The sequence below is a fragment of the Apostichopus japonicus genome, chromosome 16 (genome assembly GCF_037975245.1).
Source record: "Apostichopus japonicus isolate 1M-3 chromosome 16, ASM3797524v1, whole genome shotgun sequence".
In the NCBI taxonomy this organism is placed as follows: Eukaryota; Metazoa; Echinodermata; class Holothuroidea; order Aspidochirotida; family Stichopodidae; genus Apostichopus; species Apostichopus japonicus.
This window is the reverse complement of record NC_092576.1, coordinates 2,308,073-2,333,507: the sequence shown is the minus strand read 5'-3', so window position 1 is coordinate 2,333,507 and position 25,435 is coordinate 2,308,073. Positions and strand designations below refer to the sequence as shown.

The 25,435-nt window shown below is 36.2% G+C and overlaps 2 protein-coding genes across 5 annotated transcripts in view; both read left to right on the top strand.

The window, feature by feature from the left end:
- The window catches only part of LOC139983650 (uncharacterized), a 468,492-nt gene that overhangs the window by 354,442 nt on the left and 88,615 nt on the right, over positions 1 to 25,435 (top strand). The window lies entirely within an intron of this gene.
- Positions 17,508 to 22,820, top strand: LOC139983716 (uncharacterized). Its single transcript, XM_071997449.1, has 3 exons — positions 17,508 to 17,720; positions 18,580 to 19,162; positions 19,486 to 22,820. Exons 2-3 carry the CDS (start codon positions 18,648 to 18,650, stop codon positions 20,483 to 20,485), a joined length of 1,515 nt encoding a protein of 504 aa, XP_071853550.1. The 5' UTR covers positions 17,508 to 17,720; positions 18,580 to 18,647; the 3' UTR covers positions 20,486 to 22,820.

The window sequence follows — 25,435 nt, the reverse complement described above, 5'->3', positions numbered from 1 at the left end:
CCCCACCCCTTACTTCCCAGTGTCATGAATCGGCAAATGGAAGATTATTCGGAGTTGTTCGTGATGGTTCAATGATCTTATAGTCAGGCATAGGCCTATATGGTTCTCTTTGTCCTTCATTGCCGTCGAAGTTTGAAATGCATTAATCGTGCTAGGAACTTCCGGGCAATGTTTAAATTTCTGTGGCAAGAAAAAAAGCTTCCCCCCAGTCTCTCCTGGTTGACTATATAGAGCCCGTACGCCTATATGGTCACACAATAGTATAGATAAGTATGATCCATGCAGACATCTAGTATATATTTTTTTAAATTCAATCCAATTTCAGTTAAAGTTTCGAGTTGTAATTCGAGTCAGTCGTGATGAGGTGCCCCATGGTGGAGCTGGGTAACCCACCCCAACCCCGTTGCCGACTTCTTGGCATTTCGTTGGGAGCCGTTCGGAACAAGAAACAGGATAGTCAATTCTGGGAGTACAGTGCGCTGGAAAGCAATACACTGACGTGATTTAGAAAAAAAAAGTTTTTTGCTTTGACGGCCGATGCTCAGCGAGACACTTTTCAATGGAAATAACTATTAGTTTATTGTTCATGTACTTATTCCCTTTTTGCCAATCCTTTCTAAAGAGGGTGGAGCCGCCCCTTATGGCAACGTATTTTCCTTTCCTTTTCCGTTCAAGTTTCGTTATTTTTTAATTCGGGTCAAAGGGGTGCAAGGACAGGGTTTACGTGCACCGGTTAGGAGGACGGGGTGCAGCTAGGGCAAGTGCTCTGTGATCGCCTAAAGGGCCCGTTGCCAGGAGTCCAAAAATAATTAAATATACATATTTATCTGTATATGGTATATGACATAAAATGCTTTGTCTTTCCCTCCTGATATATAACTAAAATTTATATATAAAATACAATGTAAGCTGTGACTCAGTCTATGTATAATTAATACCTAAATTGGCTGAAATACCAATTGTTCACACATGACGGACTTGACTTTACGTTTGATACCCAATAGTTTGTAATCACTTCAGTCAATTTTTTCACTCATTCGCGTTTGTCTTTTTGTGGCACCAGTCAGCGTGAATCAGACATAAAGTTCATAACTATTAGTTTCTTGAGCTGTTTCTTGACTTCGACTGCTCACCATGTAGGCCTAAAAGAGTAAAAGCAGGGAACTGCTAGAGTAGCAGCTCCCTGGTCGAACTATTACGCCTGATGCAAAGCTCGACCGTAACCTATACTGTACAGCCCATTAGTTGTGAAAAGTTCTGAACGTAAAACAAAGCACTGAGTTTTGTATCACACAACACACACGAAAACGCGGCGTAATACCGCATACTACTGACCAGGGAGTTGTTCCATAACAACTCCCTGTACTGCCACAGACAAGAAACTATGCAGGAATTTCGCCAAGGCCACCGTTCAAGTAACCGAACCCGTTTATTGCTTACTAGCCGTAAATACGGGATTGATGAGAAATTACGAGACAACAGCGACGATCCGATAGAGGGTAGTATTGATATTATTTTTGAATCGGGTGGTGTGAAGGACAGAATTTACGAGGAAATTACGAGCGATCCCACCTTTAAATAGTCCACACAGTGTCAAGTGTGACACTTAACGTATGTAGTCCAGTCTGGATTATCATCAGTACTTCAATGTCAATGAACTACAAGGACAGAAAGAGATTGGTTGCTGAATACTTTAAGTGTATTAAATATAGGAATATGTTGTTAAGTAGGGTTACGTAGTAATGATAAACTGGTTTTATTACTAATGTTAATGCTTGTGATAATTTATCAATCTAGTTGCAATTGAGATGGTGTTTCCTTTGAATCATGTTTCATGTCGCTAGTGTGAAGGTTGTTTTCTATGAAGTATTTCAATTGATGCTTGTTCACTAAATGCGGTGCTGTTTTTATGAGTTCTTGTCTGTTATACATTAATTTGATGAAGTTTCAAAATACCAAAAGCACATGCATGGCTGTGCAACATCATAGGATTTTACTGTACACATGTAGTGAGTGAGTGGTCATGACGTCATGGCCGTTGTAATCATCAATTAAAACTCTGGGCGATTTACCACCTAATATTTAATACAAAGCAGTAACTGCAACATTATGACAGTAGTTACAAATTTCATCTTTAGTTCTGCACAAAGGAAAAAGCAATAAATTTGATTAACCAGCTATTTTTAAAACGATAATATTGTGCAGTATAGGCACACAGTTGAATAAAGCTTATATCCCTGTCTATAAATGAAACAAGTTTTATAGTAATGAAGTTGAAGTTTTCCTGTAACTTCAGCGGCAAAATCCCTCTGGCAAAATAAGAGAAATTGTTAAATTTTGTAAATGTGTTGCACTGAAAGATGTCATTAAACTTGATACTGGTCATAAACGGTGATACAGAAGTTCCGGCCCACCCTAAACCTTTTTATTCACGCAGATCCACGCAAAAGTATTTATAAATTGCTCCCTGTATAAAGGGCAACGTGTTTATGTCTTCAATCTTGCCTTCCTTTAGTGAAATTGCTAGTGCTCGCATAGTATTCGCTAATCAGAAAATAATCAGAATAGTTGATAGTGTAAGGCGGGGTTTTAGTTGATACTTATGCCAGGTTAGCGTGCGCGCCTGCCGAGGGTTAATTCCGAAATATCAAGATTTTGTAGGAAACAGTTCAGGAGACGAACCAGATACATTGTTCCTGTGATAGACTTTAATTAAGTTTTCGGATTCCAAATTGTGAACAGCCAATGGAATGAAACTTGAAACGGCTTAGCAATAAAGGGCCTAATGAGATAAGAACTCAAACTCTTACGGGACGAAGACTGAAAACTCCTGAATACGAACGTATGTTTCTTTTATGTCACGCAAACTGGAATAAACCAGCATGTTTGCACACGCAGTTGATTGGCTGAAGTGCCGATAGCGACCAATAATAAGAACTCTTGATTGGACGAGCTAATCGATCACGATTGCGCACAGTTGAATGAAATTATATGAAAATAATGTCATGTTACGCACATAACGTACGCAGAAAGACGCACAACAACGCGTAAATTCTATCGACAACAACTATACGGATTCTGGTGGGTTGCCAAGCAATGCTAGGAATAAAGTGACTAAAAAGAACCTTGTACTTTACATGACCTTGTATATACACCAATATACGTCTCACACTAGGAGTGGAACACATACTTGCATACATACATTATATACCTGTAACAATAAGTCATGGAGAATAACGACTGAAACCTGTTTACAGCAACATTGAAGTGTAGATGAACACAGATAGGACAGCTTACCGTGTATTTTTTTGCACAGCTCAGAACACCACAGGAGAAAAACAACAAAGTAACATATGCATGAACTAGGAAAGGAAATGTGAGATACTCAATACTTCATTGTAAACGGAGGTGCGGGTAAAGGTGATTTCTTTTCTATTTTACATGCTATTTTAATGGAACTAAACATGGTCTCTTATAGCAAAAATCTAAGATTCGCAATTTTAGTATATCATGCCAAAAGAGCAAACAAAAGGACATTAAAATTACCAAATTGTGTGCATTGATTATTTGTTGAGGTGTTTTGTTTGGTGATTATTACAAGTATGCTTCGTTTATGTAACAACGTAATATCAGGGGAGTAGGATAATGGTGGAGTTAGTGTGAAGGGAAAATGCTTGAGGAAATGTAGTACCATATTTCGATCATGCTTGCTCATGCGTATTCGTTTATCACAAAGTATAAATATATAAATACGTATAGATACAGTGCAACGTTTTCTGTTATTTACCAAGTATAATTGAGCCAAAAAATAGAATTGTGGCAAATTTATGTTATTTTTGGGGGCTCACACTTTATATTCCATACAAATTCAATTTCCACAGTTACTGAACATTATAAGTAACAGACGATTATAAGGACTAGTGTTCTCCATTTTTTAATTTTTAGAAAATACTCTGTTAATTTTAATCTGCGATTATGTGTCGGGATTTGGCAGAATATTTAACTGACCAGCTGTTGTTAATCAACGTTATATTGATAATCGCTTACATTTGTGACTTTATAACGGAACGTCAAGTTTGGAAGGACAAGAGGGGTGGTACGCATATCACATATTTCATATGTTGATATTAAGTGAGTGTAATCGTAAATAGTAAAATTCTCTTTGTGAATATAGAGGGAGTGACGGGGGGGGGGGGGGGTCAAAGGAGTATCTACGAGGTTCGGTATCGTTTATGACTGGTGGTCATGTTTAAAATAATCCAGAGTTTTTTGTTCTATCCCTTTAACAGTTTTTTGGTATCCTTACGATTATGAAGAACGACATTACCTTCTGGATCTTCAGTCTGGCCGCTGGCTGCTGAATAAGGATTTTGAATATTTCTTTCCTGTAAGTAACAAGTGTGTGTTGTCATCACGAATAGGTTTACTAAATATAATTGCATTATATTATAGACAAATTAGAATCACTGCCATCCGTTGAGACTTAAATTCTGCCTAAGTCCATCCTTTAGAATCCATAATAGTTGCCATTTCCTTCATCATTACGGTATATAATATTCCAGGCTGAGTGCAGGGAGACATACTTGGGGCTCGTCAGTAGTGTTTGGTTATGAATAATAGAAGTTTACTTTATAGGGATAATTTCCGGAATCATATATGTTCATCCAAGTAGGAGGGGTTTCCTTCACAACTCACCCCCCCCCCCCAACCCGCCGACTCTTTTCTCATACATCTGGCAACATGATAAATGTGATATTGCGAATTAAAAACAAATTACTACTTCTTGACAGATTAGGCATACGTTTTATGTTAATGTTTTATGAACAATTACTGCCACCCCTATTCCCACGTAACCCGCAACCAACCACCCTGCAGAGTAACAAGTATACATTCCTGTTATTCCGCTGTAAATTACTGATATTCCTGTCAATGGCATGAGTGATAGAAGAGGACATTGAATACGTTTTGAAGAGCTTTAACTACGATACTCATATGTCTTACAAATTTAAATTTTTCATAAGAATCTATGGTGTTACCTGAAGATGATAGTACTTCTAAGCAGTTCCTTTAATAAATCGTCAAATAAGAACAAAATCAGGAACGTATTTTCAAAATGGTTAAGCATGGACAATCCCTACTTGTCATAGCTTATTCCCTTTGCGTATTCTACTTTAAAATAGTAAAAAGTATATTACAACATTATCATCAAATAGGAAATGGTTGCAAACGCTGCCAGGGTAAAGTGAACCCGGATAAAGTGAACCAGGGTAAAGTGAACTTAAGTGCAGAAGAACTAGCTATTACCATGTCGTCATTAAAACTGTTGAACAGAACTGTTCAATAAAGTATAATTATCGGTACAAGATTCACTATTTTAGTTTAAGAAGAGTTGTACTTGTAAGTCGCTACAGGTAGGCCTCTATCAACACTCACTTACTATTCTTGGTCGTAAACTAGACCAAAAAGTACCCCTCAGTGATGTGATTCATTACCGCATATCGATTCCTTGCGGAACTCGGCACAAAACACATCCTTACGCAGCAAATATCGCTACTAAATAAGCACATTTCGCGCTAACTCTTTTCATAATTTTCTAAGTATAGCACTCAGAAAACTCTTTCTTATGTCATTTTAAAGAATATTGTGTCTTCTTTAAAGAAATTTGTCGTTATTTATTATACGTGTGAACTAAACCCCGTACTTTTTAATCTGAAACAGTGTAAACCACTTCGGAAAGCAGTGAACGTCTTCAAAACGTCCCATATGTCTCAATCGATGCTTACATTGTGCTTGCTGGGAGCGTGATTGCGTAACCAATTTCTTTTCTTTGCCAAAGAAAAGTTCGTTGACTCCTCTCTCTAGTGATATTAAATTCGACTTGATTGGTCAATATTAAGGCTCGTACTTTACACCAGCAAATCAAAAGCATTGTAAGAAATTTTGTGAAGTCCTCCTTTACGCGGCTAATCTGAACACACCACAGTGTGCGGGGCTCTCACAGCAATTTCGGAGAGTGAAAACCGGAAGCTTCCTGTGCGTATACAACAGCATTTAATTCTCCGACAACGGGCCGTTTATAGAGCAAAAGTTTCCATAGGTGTCCCAAAGTATTAATAACGTTATATTGAATGAATTCTGCTGTTATGTTCAACAAAATTTACCGTACATATTCTGGAAGGATTTATGCTTGCGAATGTTTCATACTCTAAAATTAATTGATTAAATAAGGGTCCAGATTTAATTGCTATTGGACTATCATATCATATAATGAATTCAAGAACTGCAATGTTAAATGATGTAAGTTACTCTTTTCTTCACATTAAACATTTTCCAATCCGATTAGAAGAGATGGAGGACAACTTGAACGCTTCGATAACAAAGAAATTACACAACTTATGCTATTAACAACAACCAAATTGTCTGATTTTGTCTATTGTATTCCTTCATCTTAATATTTCCTATTGAAATGTTCCTATTTCACACACCGAATTTTGTTGAAACATGTGTAGATTAAGGTTATGCCAAAGTTGTAGTGAATGACAATACAGTAGACGTATCCATTGAACATAATGTTTCTTATCAACTTACATATGTTTTATTTACAGATGTTGGAAATTGGTGATGAAATAACGGATGCTGAATATGCAAGAGAGGTAAAACACGGAATATTCGTCAGATTTAAAAATATGTGTTTGTATGTGTTAGGGTGGTGCAAGTTCTCACTGGTAATGGGAAATTATAGGATGGTTTTATGAGTTTTAAATACTACTCGCATCATTGCTGTGCGATGTATGTAGGTTGTATTCATGCACGTTTAGAGAGAAAAAATGACAATGCAAAGACATTATTATTGTATCATTGCCACTAGAGAGCTAAACATGATGTAATTTTTATACATATTTATTTCAATATGTATTCATATATGTTTTCTCCCAAGAAAATCAGAAAAAAAACTCTCATAATTTATCATTTTTCACCGGAAGAAAGTGAGGTTATGCCATGAAGCAATTTACTCCGTAAAATGCATCACAAGAGTTCATCATGATATCTTCTTATAATCTATTATATACATCATCGCCAGTTTGTTGTCTCTAGTGCTGCGTAGTAAACCTCACAATGTCAGCGAATAATAATAATACCACAATCGGTATTTCCCAAATATTTCTATTTTCATTATTGTTTCGCTTATAGGTCGAAGCCTTCCGGGATTACTACAGGTACATCAACACTCACCCACTGTTTTTGCCCATAAACTAAAGTCCCTAAAGTGAGGTTTTCATTACGTGTTATTAGTATTAATAACGTTTTGAAATTAATTCTAGCGCTGTTATGTTCAACAAAATCTACGGTTTTGTAAGTATTTAAGGTTGCGAAAGTTTCAAACTCTAGATGAATCGATTCGTTAAGTGTCAGAATTAACTGCTTTTAGACTATTATGTCATACGAAAAGTGCAATGTTCAATGATGTAACTCATCCAAATTGTAAACAAATAAAATTTGATATATTTCATGTGTAAAATTCATTTTAGAAATCCTTGTTTGGCATTCCGACAATCAATTAGAATTAGTTAACCAATTGCAATTTATCTTTATCTTAAATTATTTAATTACCTACTAGTGAAAATCACCATGAAAATCATAGGGATATTAAAATACAAATTCTGAGGAATGATTGCTGTCAAATGTACACTGAGGGACAACAGAGGAATTAGGTCTGCAGACAGACTTTTCTGTGTTATCCTAAGACCATGTGTCTTGTTTTTTTTTCATAAATAAATCAAATGAAAGTGAGAACTGAGAAATAACATACTAAGTACAATGATCATGACCCCCACCCCATCCCCTTCTCTATAAAAGAAAGTTAACCCAATACATAAAAGATACGAACAATAACATTATGGTTTGAATGGATAGAGATCAATATAAGAAATTATGCATGTTGAAACCATTTTATATTCATGTTCTAAAATATGAGGTACTAGAAATCCTACCAGCCAAGATTTAATAGTCATGATAATTGGGGCAACCTATATCAATTAGCTTGTAGAAATGACGTCATCATTTGACACATATGGTATCGTCTCTCCCCCTTTGTCAACAGCTACAGCGAAGACGACGACGATGATGACGATGACGATGATGATGACGACGACGATGATGATGACGATGATGCCGATGATGACGACTAGCAACTGACATGTAATGCCTTGAAATGACATAAGCCGATGTAGCCGACAGTGTCTCTGCTCGGCGTTTTTTAAGGTCGTTCTTGATTGTGGAGTTAAACAATCGCAAATTTCTCCTTGACATCATGAATTTAAAAGAGAGTTATCTTTCCTCCAAGTCTTGCCATTCTTAGCATCTACAAATTCCGTTTTCGTTTCATATGAATCAAAGTATAGAGAGTTAGAGGCGCAGTCTTAGCTAGGTTGTAGTATAGACCCTCGTAATGATTAGTTCTATGGGTCTCAAACTAGCTGAAAATAGTAAGAACTGTTTTCGTGTAAACATGCAGTCAGTTATATTCTGTAGATAAATTTGAATTACAGTAAAACAAGGAAAGACGTCAAAAGTACGAATATTGCAATTAAAAGTGGCTTAACGATGCAAACGAGGGGATAAAAGTCACTGATAGAAATAAGATATGTTTTCTGGAAAATCTTGAACTGAACAAAACCTGTCACTTACTATTTTACATAGGTCTTATTGTCCTTAATGCTTCCAATTCATTGGAACCCTCAAATACATAGTGAGTTGATGGACAAGATCAAACAAAGCACATTCGATTGGTAAACTTGCAGATAAATAGTCGCATAATGTTACCTGTAGATATATTAATAAATATTATAAAACTATAATATAAATTGTAAACAATTAATAAATAGTTTTATTGTTTATATGGTGAATGTAATCTGTGCTTTGAAATCATCTTCGTTTACATATTTTGTCCACAATTTCTTTTCTTTCGGTTTATGTGAGTATTTTAGTTATCTATCGAAATATAACAGTAGAATGTGAATTTCAAAAGCAAAGTTGACTCGAAAACTTAAATCTTTGTACAAACGGAATACACTTGTAATGATTTCAATATTGTTATAATAGTGAATGGAAAGGAAACAGTATAAATAAGCTCCGACATGTAGTGAAACTAATATATTACTGCATTTCGTTTCACGAAAAGGATTATTTGTTATCATGTTTACTAGTAATGTATTAGTATTACCACCTGTACCAAAAAAAAAGGAACAACAAAGAAAAAGTTCAAAAAAGGAAGTAATTATTGTAAACTGAATGGTAAAGGTGTGTGCATAGGTATTACATAGAACAGCAGAATGTGAATTTGCTTACAAAAATAACGCCTGGTCGATTTTTATCCTTTTTTGACGGTAACTTTTAATACACCATCTTTACCGCAACTTTTCATCCTTTAGGAGAGCTATTTAGATGAAACTATTCACTTTATAACAATTCAGGTGCTTTAAACACCATTAATTTTTAGTCGTATGTAAGGATTAAATTTACTCTCTTTCCTTAATATGGTTGAAGGTCAAATGATTGCCATTCTCTATACAGTTTAAGGAGTATATTTCGTAACATCTAACCACCAAGGACTTCGTTCAGCTTTTTAATTTCAACGCCTAACGTTGCAATTCTCGTTATTTCGCAATATGTTCGAAACTTACAGAGAGATAGAGAAAGACGGCGCCCTCACCTTTCGAACTTTCGAACTTTAAAGGTCATCTTCAAGATTTCAGAACAACAGTATAATATAATTGATTACAATATCTAAAGAAATACTGTTTTGTACACAGCTTTCTTTTAGACACGTTTATTGTGTAACCTATAGCTTACGTAATATATGAGAATAATTTCGAATGTCAGAGGTGAAACGATAAGTAATATGAACATGTTGTAGTTATACGACAGTAGTGATGGCCATTCAAAGGAATTACATATTTCGAAATATCAGTGCTGACGTTATTTTTTACAATATATTCATTTTATTATTAGAAATCATAGAAATCATGCTGCTGTATATAGCTTTGTTTTTGAACATTTTCCTTGTTCCACTTAGCGCTTATAAATATTTTGGAATATTTAGAAAGGGTGGGTCCGAAACCATTAGATAGTTTAGCCTGTAATAATTGCACTTTTTATCATTCATTTTACTGTAAATCTATTATAATTATGCAGAAACGAAGGAAATTTTGCATCTGTATACAGTTGCAATGAAAGCAGTATACCATGCTCTGTAAAAGAAAGAAAAAAAACAATGACATTAAAAAGTATTGCTACGAATGGTATTATCCAAGTATTAATTAGAGCAAAACCTACATTTGTATATGTCATGTTATGATTTAACTTAGCATTCGTCGATACTTTGAAGTAATTTTGGAACGTCTTAGGGAGGTTACATCTACTTTTGGAACAATCAGTGACCGAATATAGAAAATGTGTCAAAGGATTTAACAGATTAATGTCCCAGTGCACTATATATTATTCGTTTTAATTGAAAGGTATTATATAATTAAAAATGTATAGCTAACAATGTTGTGCTTCTCTTTATAGCGTTTCAATAAAACGCTTCCCCGGAAACAGTAACGACGTTTAAAACACTACAATAATGTTATAAATATATCAAGATTTTCAGCGCAATTGATTTTTTTTTAATAAATGTCTACTATAGTTACAGTACCAAAAGCTTTTTCCTTTATTTTATTTTTTTCAAGGTCGAGCAAGATAATAATTTCAAAAGTTCCAGAGTGCTTGATATTTTTCTGGTTAAATGAAGTTACATTGTGATCAATTAAATAACTGCAAAGACATTTGCAAGACTTCATGTAAAAGCTGCATTTTACGTTTATACTTTAATTTATACAAACTGGTTGTAACGTATGATACCATTCAAGCGATAGTCTCGAGTGTCTGAAGATCATTTCTAGTAAAATTACTGAACATGTTCTTCAGTTTTAGACCAAAACTACACTTACCAGCATTTGCCACTTCCGTAATGATCCAAACATTGGAGTGGCAATGGAGCCAATACAAGGCAAGGCAACATAAAGCCGTTTTATTTCATAGATCTAACAAGGCGAAATGCTCAGAATGGTGGAAGTTAGAACCTTCCGTAAAAAGCAGCTTTCATGAAAATGTAGTATACTTAGACCCGTTGCTAGGTATTTTGAGTTTAAGGGTCACCAACAATATAAGGAAGAGCACAATACCCATGTACAGTAACATGTAACGTAGTTTTACACATGATCGTAACAGAGGGGAGAGAGCCGAGAGTACACATCCATGCACCCCGGGCTCGCTATACGGGCCAGAGTATACTTAGTAACTTAATAAGGTTAACTTCTGTTGTAAGTATTTCCAAACTAAGTACTATATCTTGTTCACAAACTAAAATTGTGCTTTAAAATACATTAAAATGACTTAAACGAATCGAAACCTACCGCGTACTTGATATTTTTCGTTTGTATGTTGTTGTTGTTTTTCTATTACCATACATGTGCAGCAGAGACGAGCTCTAGTAGAAAATAAATTGTATTAATGTCCATACATTACTAAGGTGATGTTGGTTTAGTTGACGTCTTACGTAGAGACTGGTCGATGTTTTCATTATACGACCCCCTTAGGAGAGCTTGTTCAACGCCAGAACCTCCCCACCCACCCCCTCCCCCACGAACCCCCACACACACTCATTTTCAGGTGACGTGAGGGAACTGATGGAGTATTTGATGCAACCTCCACTCTTAAACTCGTAGGCTGAGGGTCCGTTCTGCACGGATGAGATGAGCGCGCCTCCTTGTATTAGTAGATTAGTAGAACATTCGTGTTATATTTTAATGACTTAACATTGATTTTATCTTGTTTTGTGTACTCCATCTTGTAATTTACCTTCAGGATTACAGGATAATCATGTGCGTTGTATTCATTTTGATGCGCTTGTGTGTTGTATCCTTGTAAAGACATGCGATTCGTAGCAGAAATTGAACTCAGCTTACCTTGATTTAATTTATCTTGAGGATGCGTTATACAAGCACATGCCAGTTCTTAAATTATATGCTACACTCTAAATAGGTATATCGACTGCAAATGTATACTGGCTACATGAGAAAGATCAGAAGATTCTTTTGGGGGAAACGGGATGGGTTGAGACATTGCCCTCTGCAGGCAAGGTTAATATAGATAAACAACGACGCTGACAACTGAATAATATCAACCATATCGAAACAAAATCAATCAATATGCGAAAATCAATCATGAACGGAAGGACCTGAGTACTGGGAACGAAATATAACGTCACCATTGTCAAACGACGCCAACAGATATGCCTAAGATCCTGAATCTACGACAGTGTAGACACCAGATCAAAATGACGAATTGCACACATTGCAAAACGGTCAGAGTCGGTAGACCACCAGTTTGCAAACTTTTTATAATGCAAAATACAGCATTCGTTTCTTATTGTATTGTCTTAGAACGTGACGAGAAAGATGATAATTCCTTCTACGCTCCTTTAAATAGTTCCATTCCAGGTGGTAATCCGAGTATAAATAGTAGCGTGCACATTTCAAAAGTGGCGAGGGAGGGAATTCAAAGTCCACACGACTGTTTAAAGTAGAGGGCCGAACTTTTGTGCGAATGAAACATTTTATAAAAGTGAGCTGCCATCGGGTCATGTAAGCCGGTTATTAGCCTACTTTGCATGAAGAAACACAATTATGGTTAGATTTCTTATACGGATATCCAAGATCAAGTGGTCCGAATAATCCAGGTTCTCTTACATAAACATAAAAAGAAAGCAACCACATAAAAAGGACAAAACAAGTCTTTAGTTCAAATCGAAATATTCCTGATCTCATATTGCAATTTGAAATCATTCATCATATTCAAGCACACACCCAAGAAGATCCACATCAAATGATCCATCTGATGTTATCCTAAAGATACAAACATTACAATGAACAACTTACAGAACAAGACTGATGAATTATACTTCATGCTGCTCTGTATTTTTCCACTTATACATTCTTCATTACGAACTTAAAATTTTTAAAACTGAATAGTTTAACAAAACACTGTGAAAAAAACCCCAGTCATAACAGATTAAAGAAAATGTGACCTACAAATGTATGAAAGGATACTTGATAAAATATCATGATTATCCTAGAAAGAATAAAAACACTAACTAACGGGTAGATGATATTTATATATCACCAGTGCTATGGTAGAGTGGTTAAAAGTGGTGACATAAGAAGCAATTAAATCTAGCATATGGGACGCCGTGGGTTCTTCACATTAACTACATTGCTTTCTTCTAATGATTTGAGTCGAGCATAAATGACTGACTTGTTGGCAAATCATTGCGACTTTTGCTGTTTATTTCCAGAGCGTACTTCCGAATGCCGTGATGCATGGAAAGCTGTACATAGTGATTTATAACTTCAGAACGTAACTAACCACGGCACCTTGTGGAAAAACCCTCTTAAAACCAAGGATATCAGCGTCACTTCTTTTGATATTTGTTCGGTATTTGACTATTGATCCAGCGTAAGGAAACATAATGACAGTTGTTTAGCAAATTTGAATGAAATCAACAGAATACACAAGCAATTACTGAAGATTAATCACATGCAGAGTGCACTAACTCACAGACAGTAATTATAACCAGAGAGCAAGCAGGCTTAGTGATTCCTCACCTTATTTAATTTGTACTGTTTATGGAATCACCTGATTGATAGTAAAACTGAGGAAATTGTGTTCTGAAGTCAAGTACCAGAACATCATACCAGATAACCTGGTCTTTGTAAAAGAATTACCCTTCTGAGTGTCGATGACAGATAATAGTCATTAGTGCAAATGGAGACCCTCTCATCCAATTAAAACAGTAACGGTGAAATCCTATAACAATTAGTGAAACAAAACAGCCATGCATCATAGAAATACTTACAGTTGGATGCTTACAAAGTTTTAAGACTTTGACCAATGTTGAATTCAAATGACCTTCCATCAGCATCATAATTGGGAACAATTTAGACAATATATGTCACTAAATAGCACTAACGATTCAATCGTAATAAGTTACGGTGAAGTGGTTTGTGACAAGTTAAACCCCGAGGTCTTTCATATTGAGAATTTACAGAAGTTTAAGATATTGTTTACTATATTTTATTAAACTTAGGTACAAATTACATCTATACCAATTAAGTATGGTGAGCATGTGTGAATACCATGATACTGAGAGCAAGAAAATATCATCCTGAAATAGTGTAAACTTCCAGTTATAACTAATTAGGATAAATGTAAATCCTTCTCAGTTTCATTAAAACAATATCAATTAAGATGTGATCAATCATGTGCTTTGTTGTACACCATGTCCATGCACAAAATATCTTTCTAAAACCCAGAGCTAATTACAGGCCACTCCTTAATTAATAAGAAATGTTTTCACGGATTTAATTCTGCTAATATTAAACAACCATTGACTTAAACATTATTAGATGTCTCAATTTGAAACAAAATTATCCAGCAACAAATAATTAAGGCTATTGTACTCCTTATGCTCATGCATTATGATGGCTGATGACGCCTTGTTTAAATTTCCAGAATGTAACCTCTGGTGAATACAAATAGACTGTACCTTCCTCCAAAACAGTACCACACGCCATATGCTCTGTTACGTAAACCACGCGATGTGAAATACTAACCCAACGTAGACTAGTTGATGTAAGCCATGGCAATGAATAGGTTAGGTAGGCTAGTACCAGTAGTATGCTACTATAGTTCTAGAATAGATATATGTAATTATGCACTAATTCCTAAATTAACTACGGTAAGTTTGCCTCCGAGTAATGAAAAAGACTGAAACTCTCAGCTCTAAAAATGCAAACTCATTTACGTCTCAGCGAACACATTGTATAGTCCTATCTTCTGCTCCAATGATTTCCTCTCACAGTCTGTCCTGACCGTCTGAATGCCAAAACATAAAAGATCGCAAATACAAAAAAAAAAAAAAAAAACAGAGAAATCTGCACCATTGTTGTTGTTGTTTACTCCAGCACAGATGATGATTCCTCGTACTTCATCTTGCAGGAGACAGTTTAATGTTAAGACTGCTGTTTATTCAGTATTTTCTTACAATAAAAGAGAAAGATTTGTATGTAATAATCTTACTCCAGTGTCTGCAGTACCTTTTCTTTGTGTCTAAATTTGAGTTCAATCGAATTTCTCGCATATGCCAATGTCAATGACCTTCGAGTGACAATTCTATGTTACAGACCTTGCAGGAACAGTTAAACTACTGTCAATGTTGTGATTTATACGTGAGATAAAATGAGAAATTCTGAATCCTCATGTACGGACTAATTCCCACTTTGTAATTCAATCATTTCTTCCGTTCATTTCTTATACTCCTCATGTAGATACACATTTGCTAAGTAAACACTTCTGTTTGTAGTGGAGATCAAAGGTCATTAGAAGTCAGCAGAGGTCAATATGCTAAGACTGTAGAAACTTTCAAGAAAGGAACCTATGATCTCCTAATCTTAACAGTAAATGTGGATTTCCAATTTTATTAATTATTTTTAATGCAAAGATTGGCAGTGAAAAGTCATTTGAGTGTGTCATATGTCACAAATATGTAATTCTTTTAAATATGGTATTTCAGTAAGTGAATGTTTCATGGATCTAACACTTGCTATGACGTTACCCGATGTCAGTCGAAGGGAGTTGAGGGCGGCAGATAAGTCACACTTTTACATTCTCACAAATTTTAGTGAATGTTACATGTATTTATTCTCATACTTTGTATGAATTAACTCTAATCTCTAATCTGGAAGGAGCCATGTGTTAATTGGACGATAGTCTGATGCTGATGGATGTTAGAGGTCAAAATAGGCATAACGTGCAAGTACTATACTTATACACCAAACCCTCAGACACACACCAGTACCTTCATTCTTCTAGCTGCCAGCTCTGCCACTGCAAGTTTGGAATTACCAACGGTCAAGCACTTCGTCTCCGTCTCATTTGCTCTAACAATGCCTCTATCATTTGTCATACAGATGTTTTAGAAAAACACTCTACTGCCAGGGGCCATAGTGCCAGAAGGGTGCATGAAGCCATTCAGAGAGTCCACTCCCTTTCCAGATCATGTACATTGTCAGTGAAGTTCAAAAAGGGAAGAGATTGAGACGACAAGCTCCCTCTGGTTACTACTTTCCACCCAAATCTTCCTCCTATTCAGCAAACCACCTCTAACAACCGCAACATTCTCCTAACTTCAGATAGAATCCAACGAGCCGTCCCTGAAAAACCCACCATTGCCTACAGACGTCCACGCAACCTACAAGACCTTCTTGTGTGTGCTGCTGTTCCACCTCGTACTTCTAACCCTACACCCATTCATCATGGTACTTTCAAATGCGATTGTACTTCTAGATGCATCGTCTGAAGCCACCATATTGTTGAATCCAATTTCATTACCAGCCACAGCACCCAACGCACACACAAGACTAAGGGTCACATCACTTGCACAACCTCTAATGTCATCTATTTGATCTCTTGTAGAGTTTGCATCATCCAGTATGTTGGTGAAACCAAAACCACCCTCAAGAAGCAGTTCTATGGTCACAGATCCACAGTCCACCATGAAGACTGAGACCCCAGTTGGAGAACACTTTAAACTTCCCAACCACACCATTAATGACATGTCCCCACAGGGGATTGAATCCTTAGGTAGCCATCCTAACCTAGTACACATCAGCAGAGAGAAAGAGACTGTCGATGAAACGCCTGTGCACCATTCAACCTCATGGGCTCAACATTCAGGAAGGACATGACTAACCTTTCTTCTGCTCCCCCCTCCATCTCCCCTTGTTTCTCCCTCTGCCACCCCTCTTCTTGGAGCTCTCTTCCACCTTTTTTCTCCACACTTTTCTGTCTTTGTCTTTCTCTAGTTTATTCCCTACCCGCTTCCCTTATCCTCTCTAAGTCCCTCTACAGTGTATCTCCTACCCCTCTTCCCCCTGTTGGTTTCATTCTTCTCTCCATCCCTTGTCAAATAATTTTCTTACTTTATCTCTTTTGTGTTCACCATGCTCATTAACCTGTCTGTATTCTGTGCGTGTATTTGTCCCGTCTGTTCCTGTTACTTGACATTCAGCCTCTGAAATTTATCCTGCTAGGATCGAAACGTCAGGCCTACTTACTTTTACACAAATACTATATCTGAGGTATAAAATATGGAACTCGCCTACTTGGTATATGTGGATTTCCAAAGTTATGCGGATAAAACCTGTTGTTTTCAGTGAAGGTCAAAGGTCAATTTAGTATAGCTGTCATTAAATTATTAAAATATGGTAAGTGTGATGTTTCAAGCAAGGAAATTTGGATGTCTCTCATTTTAAGTATGTATATGTCAGGATGCTTAGCCTCTTGATGAGGAGAAAGAAAGCCATTTGTGTGTGTTGTGGAGGTCAAGGTTATTTAAAACCCACATGCGTCAGTTTAGGGAATTAGTAACACACAGTCATCAAGCCTCATTGGAGTTTTGCAATAGTTTTGTTAAGTTTAGTTTTGTTATACATGTACTTTAACAGACTCATAATAATATTTTTGATCTATTTCAGAGTTTCCTGTTGTTTTTGCTGAACTCAATAATGGTGAGGAAGAGGATGTTGCTATTATAGCTGAGGATGTTCCACCAGAAGATGGTAAGATGATTAAACAAGAAAACAAGTGCAAAGAAAAATTTTGTTTTCCCCTTTTCTTCAAACGTTTGGTAGTCTTTAGGAAATCCAAAACTGACCATTATCCTACAAAATCTTTTAGAACATTTCAAAGGTGAGCCACCCAAAAATGTTATAAATTGAAGTTTGTACAATACAGAATGTGAAAAAAATATGGAATAAAAGTCATATTTGAAAATATTTGAATTTAACCAATTGATGGTAAATGTTGACTGCCTGGAGAAAGTAAACAATTTTTGCTTCATTTTCTCTCTGTTTCTGTTATTGTTGTGTAAGTTAACACTGTTCCTCGGACAATGCTGTCTTACCTTTTGGTTGTCTGCAAAGTGTAGCAATACAGCAATGACCAGTTTATATGCTGTCAGAGATATGTGCTGGTTTGGTGAAGTGAACACAGGCCTTGGGGAGATACCAATTGATTATTTTACCTATTTTGGGAATACTATACTAACAATGCAATGTGAACATGATGTACACAACTTGTAGTGCGTCAGACAACCACCAACCTGAGTTTAGTTTACCAAACAAACACTTAATCGTCTTGGAGAAACAAATTTCTGCAAATTCATTTGAGAGTTAACTTAAGTGTTCTGTCTGGCAGTTGGTGAAGGAACAACCAAATCAGATTATTTTCCAATTAATGTAAAGATTCTTAGCTATGTTCACTTTGATATGAATGGAGTATCATATATCTTATGGCGTTACTATGACAAACACTAAAATATTTTTCATTATCAACTTAAAACAAGTATGAAATCAAGTTCGATTTATGAAGCTGTTTTAAGTTTAAGTTTGTTTCCTTTCTGCTGTATTGAATACACAGATGTACAGAGCTTTTGTTGCGAAGAATGCGGTGATCAATTCACAATTCATCGATACCTTTTGAAGCACATGAAGTATATACATGGACATCCAGTCTTTATTCCCAGAGATGAAGAAAAAGCAGACAGCGATCATTTTACAGATGAACAAACTGGTGAAGAAGACAGTTACTCCTCGGAGAAACCAAATCAATGTAAAAAATGCTACAAATCTTTTAGTGTTCAACTTTTGTTGAAAGAACATGAGAAGACCCATATTCAGTCAAGTGATAGGCTGCATCAATGTAAAACATGTGGCAAGTGTTTCAGTAAAAGTGATAACTTGAGGAAGCACGAGAGAATTCACTCAGGAGAGAGACCGTATCAGTGCAAAGTCTGCGAGAAGGCTTTCCGTCTCATGCACCATTTGAGAGTACACGAAGTAGTTCACACTGCCGAGAAAGCATTTCATTGTGGGATCTGTCAGAAATCTTTCACCCAGAAGAACAGTCTACAGCGACATGAAAAGTCCCATTCAGAAGAGAGGCCATTTCAATGCGAAATTTGTCGAAGGCTTTCAGACACGTGCACCATTTACGAGTACATGTAAGAATTCATTCCGCGGAGAAATTATTTCATTGCACACTGTGTGAGAAGTCCTTCACCCGAAAGCACAGTTTAACACGACATGAAAGCACCCATTCGGGAGAAAAGTCTTTTCAATGTGTCCTATGTCCAAAGTCGTTCAAGTTACTACAACATTTAAAAACCCACGAGATTGTACATTCTGGAGAGAAAATTTATCAGTGCACTATTTGTCAAAAGGCCTTTAACCGGGTCAGTAATTGGAAATCACATGAGAAGAATCACTCTACAGAAAGACCGTTCCAATGCCAGACCTGTGATAAGGCCTTCAATCAATAACACGTTTTAATCAAACATCAGCAGATCCACACTGGCGAAAAACCATTTCAGTCTACCAAATGTCCGAAATGTTTCTTTCAAAAGTCAGATTTGACAAGGCACCAGAAAGTGCATTCTCTTGAGAAACCTTATCAGTGTAAATTATGTGACAAAGCATTTAAATTGTCTCATCACTTGAAAACCCACGAAAAAATTCACATTGGAGAGAAACCACATGAGTGCCTCAAATGTGGGAAGTTTTTTCGTCGGATCTACAACCTGAGATCACACGAAAAAGTTCACACTAAAAAGAAACAGTTTAAATGCGAAACTGGTGGAAAGACATTTTGTAGGAGTTCGAATTTAGAAATACACAAAAGGACTCATAATGCAGCAAATTCATATTCGATCAAGTTGAACCCTGCGGTATTTAACGAGGAAGAGGGTTGGTTAGAAGAGGATAATATAACTGACAAAAATGATGATCGTAGTCCTACAAGAAAGGACACATTGGACAATGTTAATGAAGACACTTTGGACAGGTTGGACACGATAGACAATTCAAGTGATGATGAGTTGGACACAACCAACAATATTAGCCAAGACACGTTAGACTCATTGGACAGTCCTAATGCTGACAAGTTGGACACCTCAGACAATTGCAGTCATGGAAAGTTGGGCACATCAAGCAATGATAAAGAAGATAGGCCTAGCTCTTTGGACAATCTTAATGTAGACAAGTTGGGCAAAACAGACAATGATAAAGATGATGGGCCAAGCTCTTTGGACAATGTTAATGATGACAAGTTGGACACTACTGACAATTTAAATCATGACATGTTGGACTCAAGAAACAATCTTAATCAAGACAAATTAGATTCATTGGACAATCATGATGATGAGAAGTTGGACAATACAGACAATTTAATTCATGACGAGTTGGGCACAACGAACAGTGATAAGCAAGACACGTTAGACTCATTGGACAATGTTAATGATGACAAGTTGGACAATACAGACAAATGAGGAGTTGGGCATAACAAACAATGATAAACAAGATATGTCAGGCTCTTTGGACAATGTTAATTGTAACAAGTTGGACAATACAGACAAATGACAAATTGAACACTACAGACATATGACAAGTTGGACACTACAGACAAATTAGGAGCTGGACACTGTTAATGTTAATAAGGATGCATCAGACTCATTGGACGAAGTTAATCATGACAGTTTGGACACTAAATCAGTTCAATCATGACGATTTGTGGGCACAACCAACAATGTTACAATGTCAAAAAATGAACGATTCCTTGGATGATCTTAAGGATGACAGGTTTCGGCACTAAAGGCAATCTATATTATAAAGAGTTGGAAACAGCAGATATTGATAATCAAGAGATGTCAGATTAACCGGACAGTCTTAATAATGAAAGGTTGAACACTGTAAACAGTCTGTTTTATGACACACTGGATCCAACAATAATCATAAACAGTTGTTTGCCAAGGACAATCTTAATGAAGACACATTGGTCGCTGCAGAATAATCAAAAGATGACCTTCGTCATGGTGAGTTGGACAAAGAGACACTTTTCATCCAGACAAACTGAAATTATCGGATGATCATATTCGAGAGGAGTCAGACACGACAAACAATCTTAATGATGTTTCATTGAAAAGATAACATCTTAGTAACAAAGAATCTCTGTAGCTGCTCATTAAAGTAATTTTCATAATTATTGCAGTGACATAACTAGTCGTATTGTATCTTTTCTTAACAGGTTCAAGTTTATTTCAGTTTCGCACAAATGTTAACTAATAACTTTATCAAATTAATACATTTTTAAACAAGAATCGCTCAAATCTGTAGTCAATCTAGGGTACTGTATCCATTACACTGACAATTCTTACAAATCCATCTTTAGTTTCAGAGAAGTTTTAAGCCTTCATGTTTACATTCATTGCTACATTAATGATGTTGGTATGTGTAATACAAGAATCTCAATATGTCAGTAGGATATTTATGATAATTATTTAAATCCACAAAATTCCTATTTAACTTTGTAATTCTAAATTTTGACAAAATGCTTATAATCTTGTGACCATAAATCCATTCTTAAACTAGATAGTTCACATTTTCCCATCAAGAGAAGTAATCGTGTTTTAATGTGTACATTACTTTGTTAACGGTATCATGTTATTTACGTACATTGCAACGACAATATTTTTAATGCCAATCCGTATCAACTCGATATCTATTTTTTATGGCACAGAGACGTCAGTAAAGGGTTGAAGAAATATTATGTAGGATATTGCAAAGAACAGAATGGCTTTGTGAAGTCTGAGGAAATCAAGGACGGATCCAGTATTTATTAAAAAGAGTGGATGTGGTCCTTTGGTCGTTCAAGCCGACTATCATTTGAGAGGAGAAATATAAAACGAAATTCTGGGGCATATTAAAGCTACATGCAAGGCTGCTAATAACTACTATTAATATTTAGTATGGCGTTTACAAGGTGGAAGGTGTGAGACCCTCATCCCTTTGGATCCACACCTGGGAATTGACAGGTAGTTACGTTGTGTAAAGTACTTTATAATGTGTTACGCTGTTTTACATGTTTTCTAGCAACGATATTGATGAACTCATACCCGTTACATAGCCCTTCATATTCAATAATTTCTGCTATGTTCTTGCGAATTAAACCACTTCCCTGGGAAAGTGGTATACAAGATATATATTTACAAGTGTGCTAACTAATATAATTGGACTTTTCCTTGTTTTGTTTTTGTTTTTCCTTTGAAAAATGATGCAGAGAATATTTTGCCCTTAATCTGTTCGAATTGGCATTTTCATCCCTTCTTTAGTGCTTCCGATTATACTGTAATACAAATTATGTGATATGCCTATTCCCAAGATCTATCATGTGCTATGTCCTCTACTCCTTGTTCTACATGATTTGAATCAAAATGTTATTGACGATAAAATACACATCCTACCATACATGTACAATGAGGATTCCCACTCGAACAAAATCAACGTACGAAGCTATCATATCGGTCCTATCTAGTTCCACAAAACATGAATCGCATGTAGCATCATATCGGTACCTTGAGTTGATTACCGTAGGTTCGTTATTAGCTTTTGAAGAAGCGATCAAATTCAGTTGATTCGTGCTATTTCTGTTATCGTTCAAAAAAGAGTCGTGTGAAAACTGCCTCTTGTATATTTGTACGTTATTGGAAAAGGTAGAACGGGTTGATTCTCATATCTTTACGCACGGATATCATGAAACGTAATTCTGTATATGTTTCTTTCTTGCCAGTACCTAACAGTTTGAATACACCATTCATGACAGTATAGCAAGGGCGTAGGAACTGAAGGGCGCCAGCCCCCCCTCAGTAAAAAATATGGGGGGCGGAAGTATCATTCCGCCCCCCCCCCCGCTTCGAAAGTCAGAAAACCCATTTTTCATTTCCATGTGAGAAAAAAAATCTCATTTGGAGCACCAAATTGCATCTAAGGCCAGGTGAAAATGCAAAATTACTTACAAAATGGAGTGGGTGTTGAAATGTGCTTTATTGCACCAAGTTGCATCTGAGGCCACCTGGAAGTGCAAAAAAATTCCAAAGGGGAGGGGGACACCCCCTTAGACTCCTCCCCCAGGTCGGCCATCAGTCTTCAGCCCCCCCCCCCCCACTCAAAACAACCTTCCTACGCCACTGCAGTATAGTTACCCATATTTCTTCTATTTTGTGTTCAGTTACAGATCAATAAGCAAGCTTGTTCAGTATTTTCCACGGACAGTTCCTGAGTCCACTTTGAATTATCTTAACTAATCATGGACAGCTTGTCAAGCTAGTATGCTCCACCATCGTAACAGATGTATACTATATTCATTAGAATAGTGCATATTCTATGGCCTTTTCAATTGGACATAAAATACAGAACAATCCAATACCATCGAACTCTATCACTTCGTTCATTCCCCTGACAAAAGGTACAGGCTAAAACCGGTATTTATTCCAAGTAGATACTCTTCACATTGGGTTAGCCTGGCATTGTATGTAACCGTTTCATGTTTAAACAGCTTAACTACCATGCATACATCTGAACTGTTGGTGTTAGTACTTTGTTGTATCAAAATTTAAAAAAATGGTAAATGAATAGTTATACACCAACATTATTTCCCCTTGCGGAAAAAAACAGCTATTGAAAACAAAGTCTGCGACAACTAAATCTCTTTTTTTATATTTCGTAATTAAAGAATACATTGCTGCGTACGCAAGGGACACTAAAGAAGAACTTTTGACATTCAACACTAAATTCATTGAAAGCCAAGTCCGTCCTCTGGAAAAAACAACGTCACTTAGCCCCTGCTCTACACTATTTATTTTCCTTTTAGTATATCAGAATATGAGAACACACTTCTCTAGCCCACAGGGCCTCACTTTCCCAGCTTCTTTAATATTTTCCCATGACCCCTAAGTGGCCCTGGCTCCTTTTATCCCATATCGTCAGGCCTTGTCAAAACGATGATTGTTGTAGGAAACATTTTGTTAGCAAATAAAGTGTGTTATTCGTACTTAAGTCTTAACCTAACTTGTGCTGACTTATGAGATGATAGTTGCCATGGGCACCTGTACCTTTAACATGAGATTTTCCTTGCTTTTGACGGTGTAGAAATGATAGCTACAAATAGGCCAATATAGTATTTCAATACCGATAGGGTACGTTTTACTATTTGCACTCCTTCAATGTAAAATTAGTGTTGTGTTTTTGGTTGACATTTCGAACTACTGTTGGTCTAAATTAATTCGGACCTGTATTATTCGTTGTTCAAATTATTATTTACTGAAAAATATAAGTATTAAAGGATGAAAATATGCTCACTACACAGTATCTTTGTGTGTAAGAGACATTTCTTAGTTAACTCATTGAGGTGTTACCCTGACGGATGATAAACTACTGTGGTTTCGATCACCAGTATACCCCATACGTCATCACCACTATAATATATGCACTGCCCGCTATACGAAAGTTAAAAGTGAACCATATAATATTGTGAAGATGCATACATAATCCATAGTCACACAGCATATTATCTTTAATGATGATCGCCCCAATATCTTATCTTATCAAGGTTCTGTGGTTTGCATTTCATTTTTGTTGGACTTTGTCTTTCATTGAGTGGTTGTACTATCATGAGACCTGCCTATACAAACTCACAACAACGAGTAGTCATCGGTGTATCAGATAAAAACTTTATTGACCTTCACGAACAAATAGCCTAAATAGCGTCAACGACTATTTCAACGGTGTCAATTGATGAGATGGCCTCTTTTAAAGGATTCTGTAATATGGGAGCGAAATATAAACGAATATATACTTTAATTATTGTTATGACTCTTCAGTCGTTTGAATTGAAATTAACAAATCGATTTTGTTTTAACAATTGATACATATTTAGTGATTTCTTATCAAAAAAAGTTCATATAAAATGATGAAACGAAGCAAAAATTCATTTTGAATAATTTTCGATGCAGAAATTCTTCATGCCATAATAGATTACGCTCTGGCACGGAGCTGATAACCAACATGGCTGCTGCAGGCGTAGCATAATTGTACACATAGTTTCTTTTTATACATCATATTTGGTTGACATTTTATGCTGAAGGTAGATAGATACCTTTACTTATCCAAAAATATGAAGTTTAATTTAAGATAGTCTAACATATGTACTGCTTTAAAGAAAACGATTGTGAAAGCTGGTAATAATAGCGCAATAAAACCAGTTGGAAGGGTAAAGTCTAAACTTCAAATCTGATAAAAACAAGCTGAATAACTACTTGACGAATATGTAAATATGAACATCGAGTTCAACCAATAACCAATAAGGATGACTGAGCCGTCTGATAGTCAGCCAGTCGCCATTTTGATTAAGGAGTGTTCACTGAATACCGGCCGTACCTTATTGC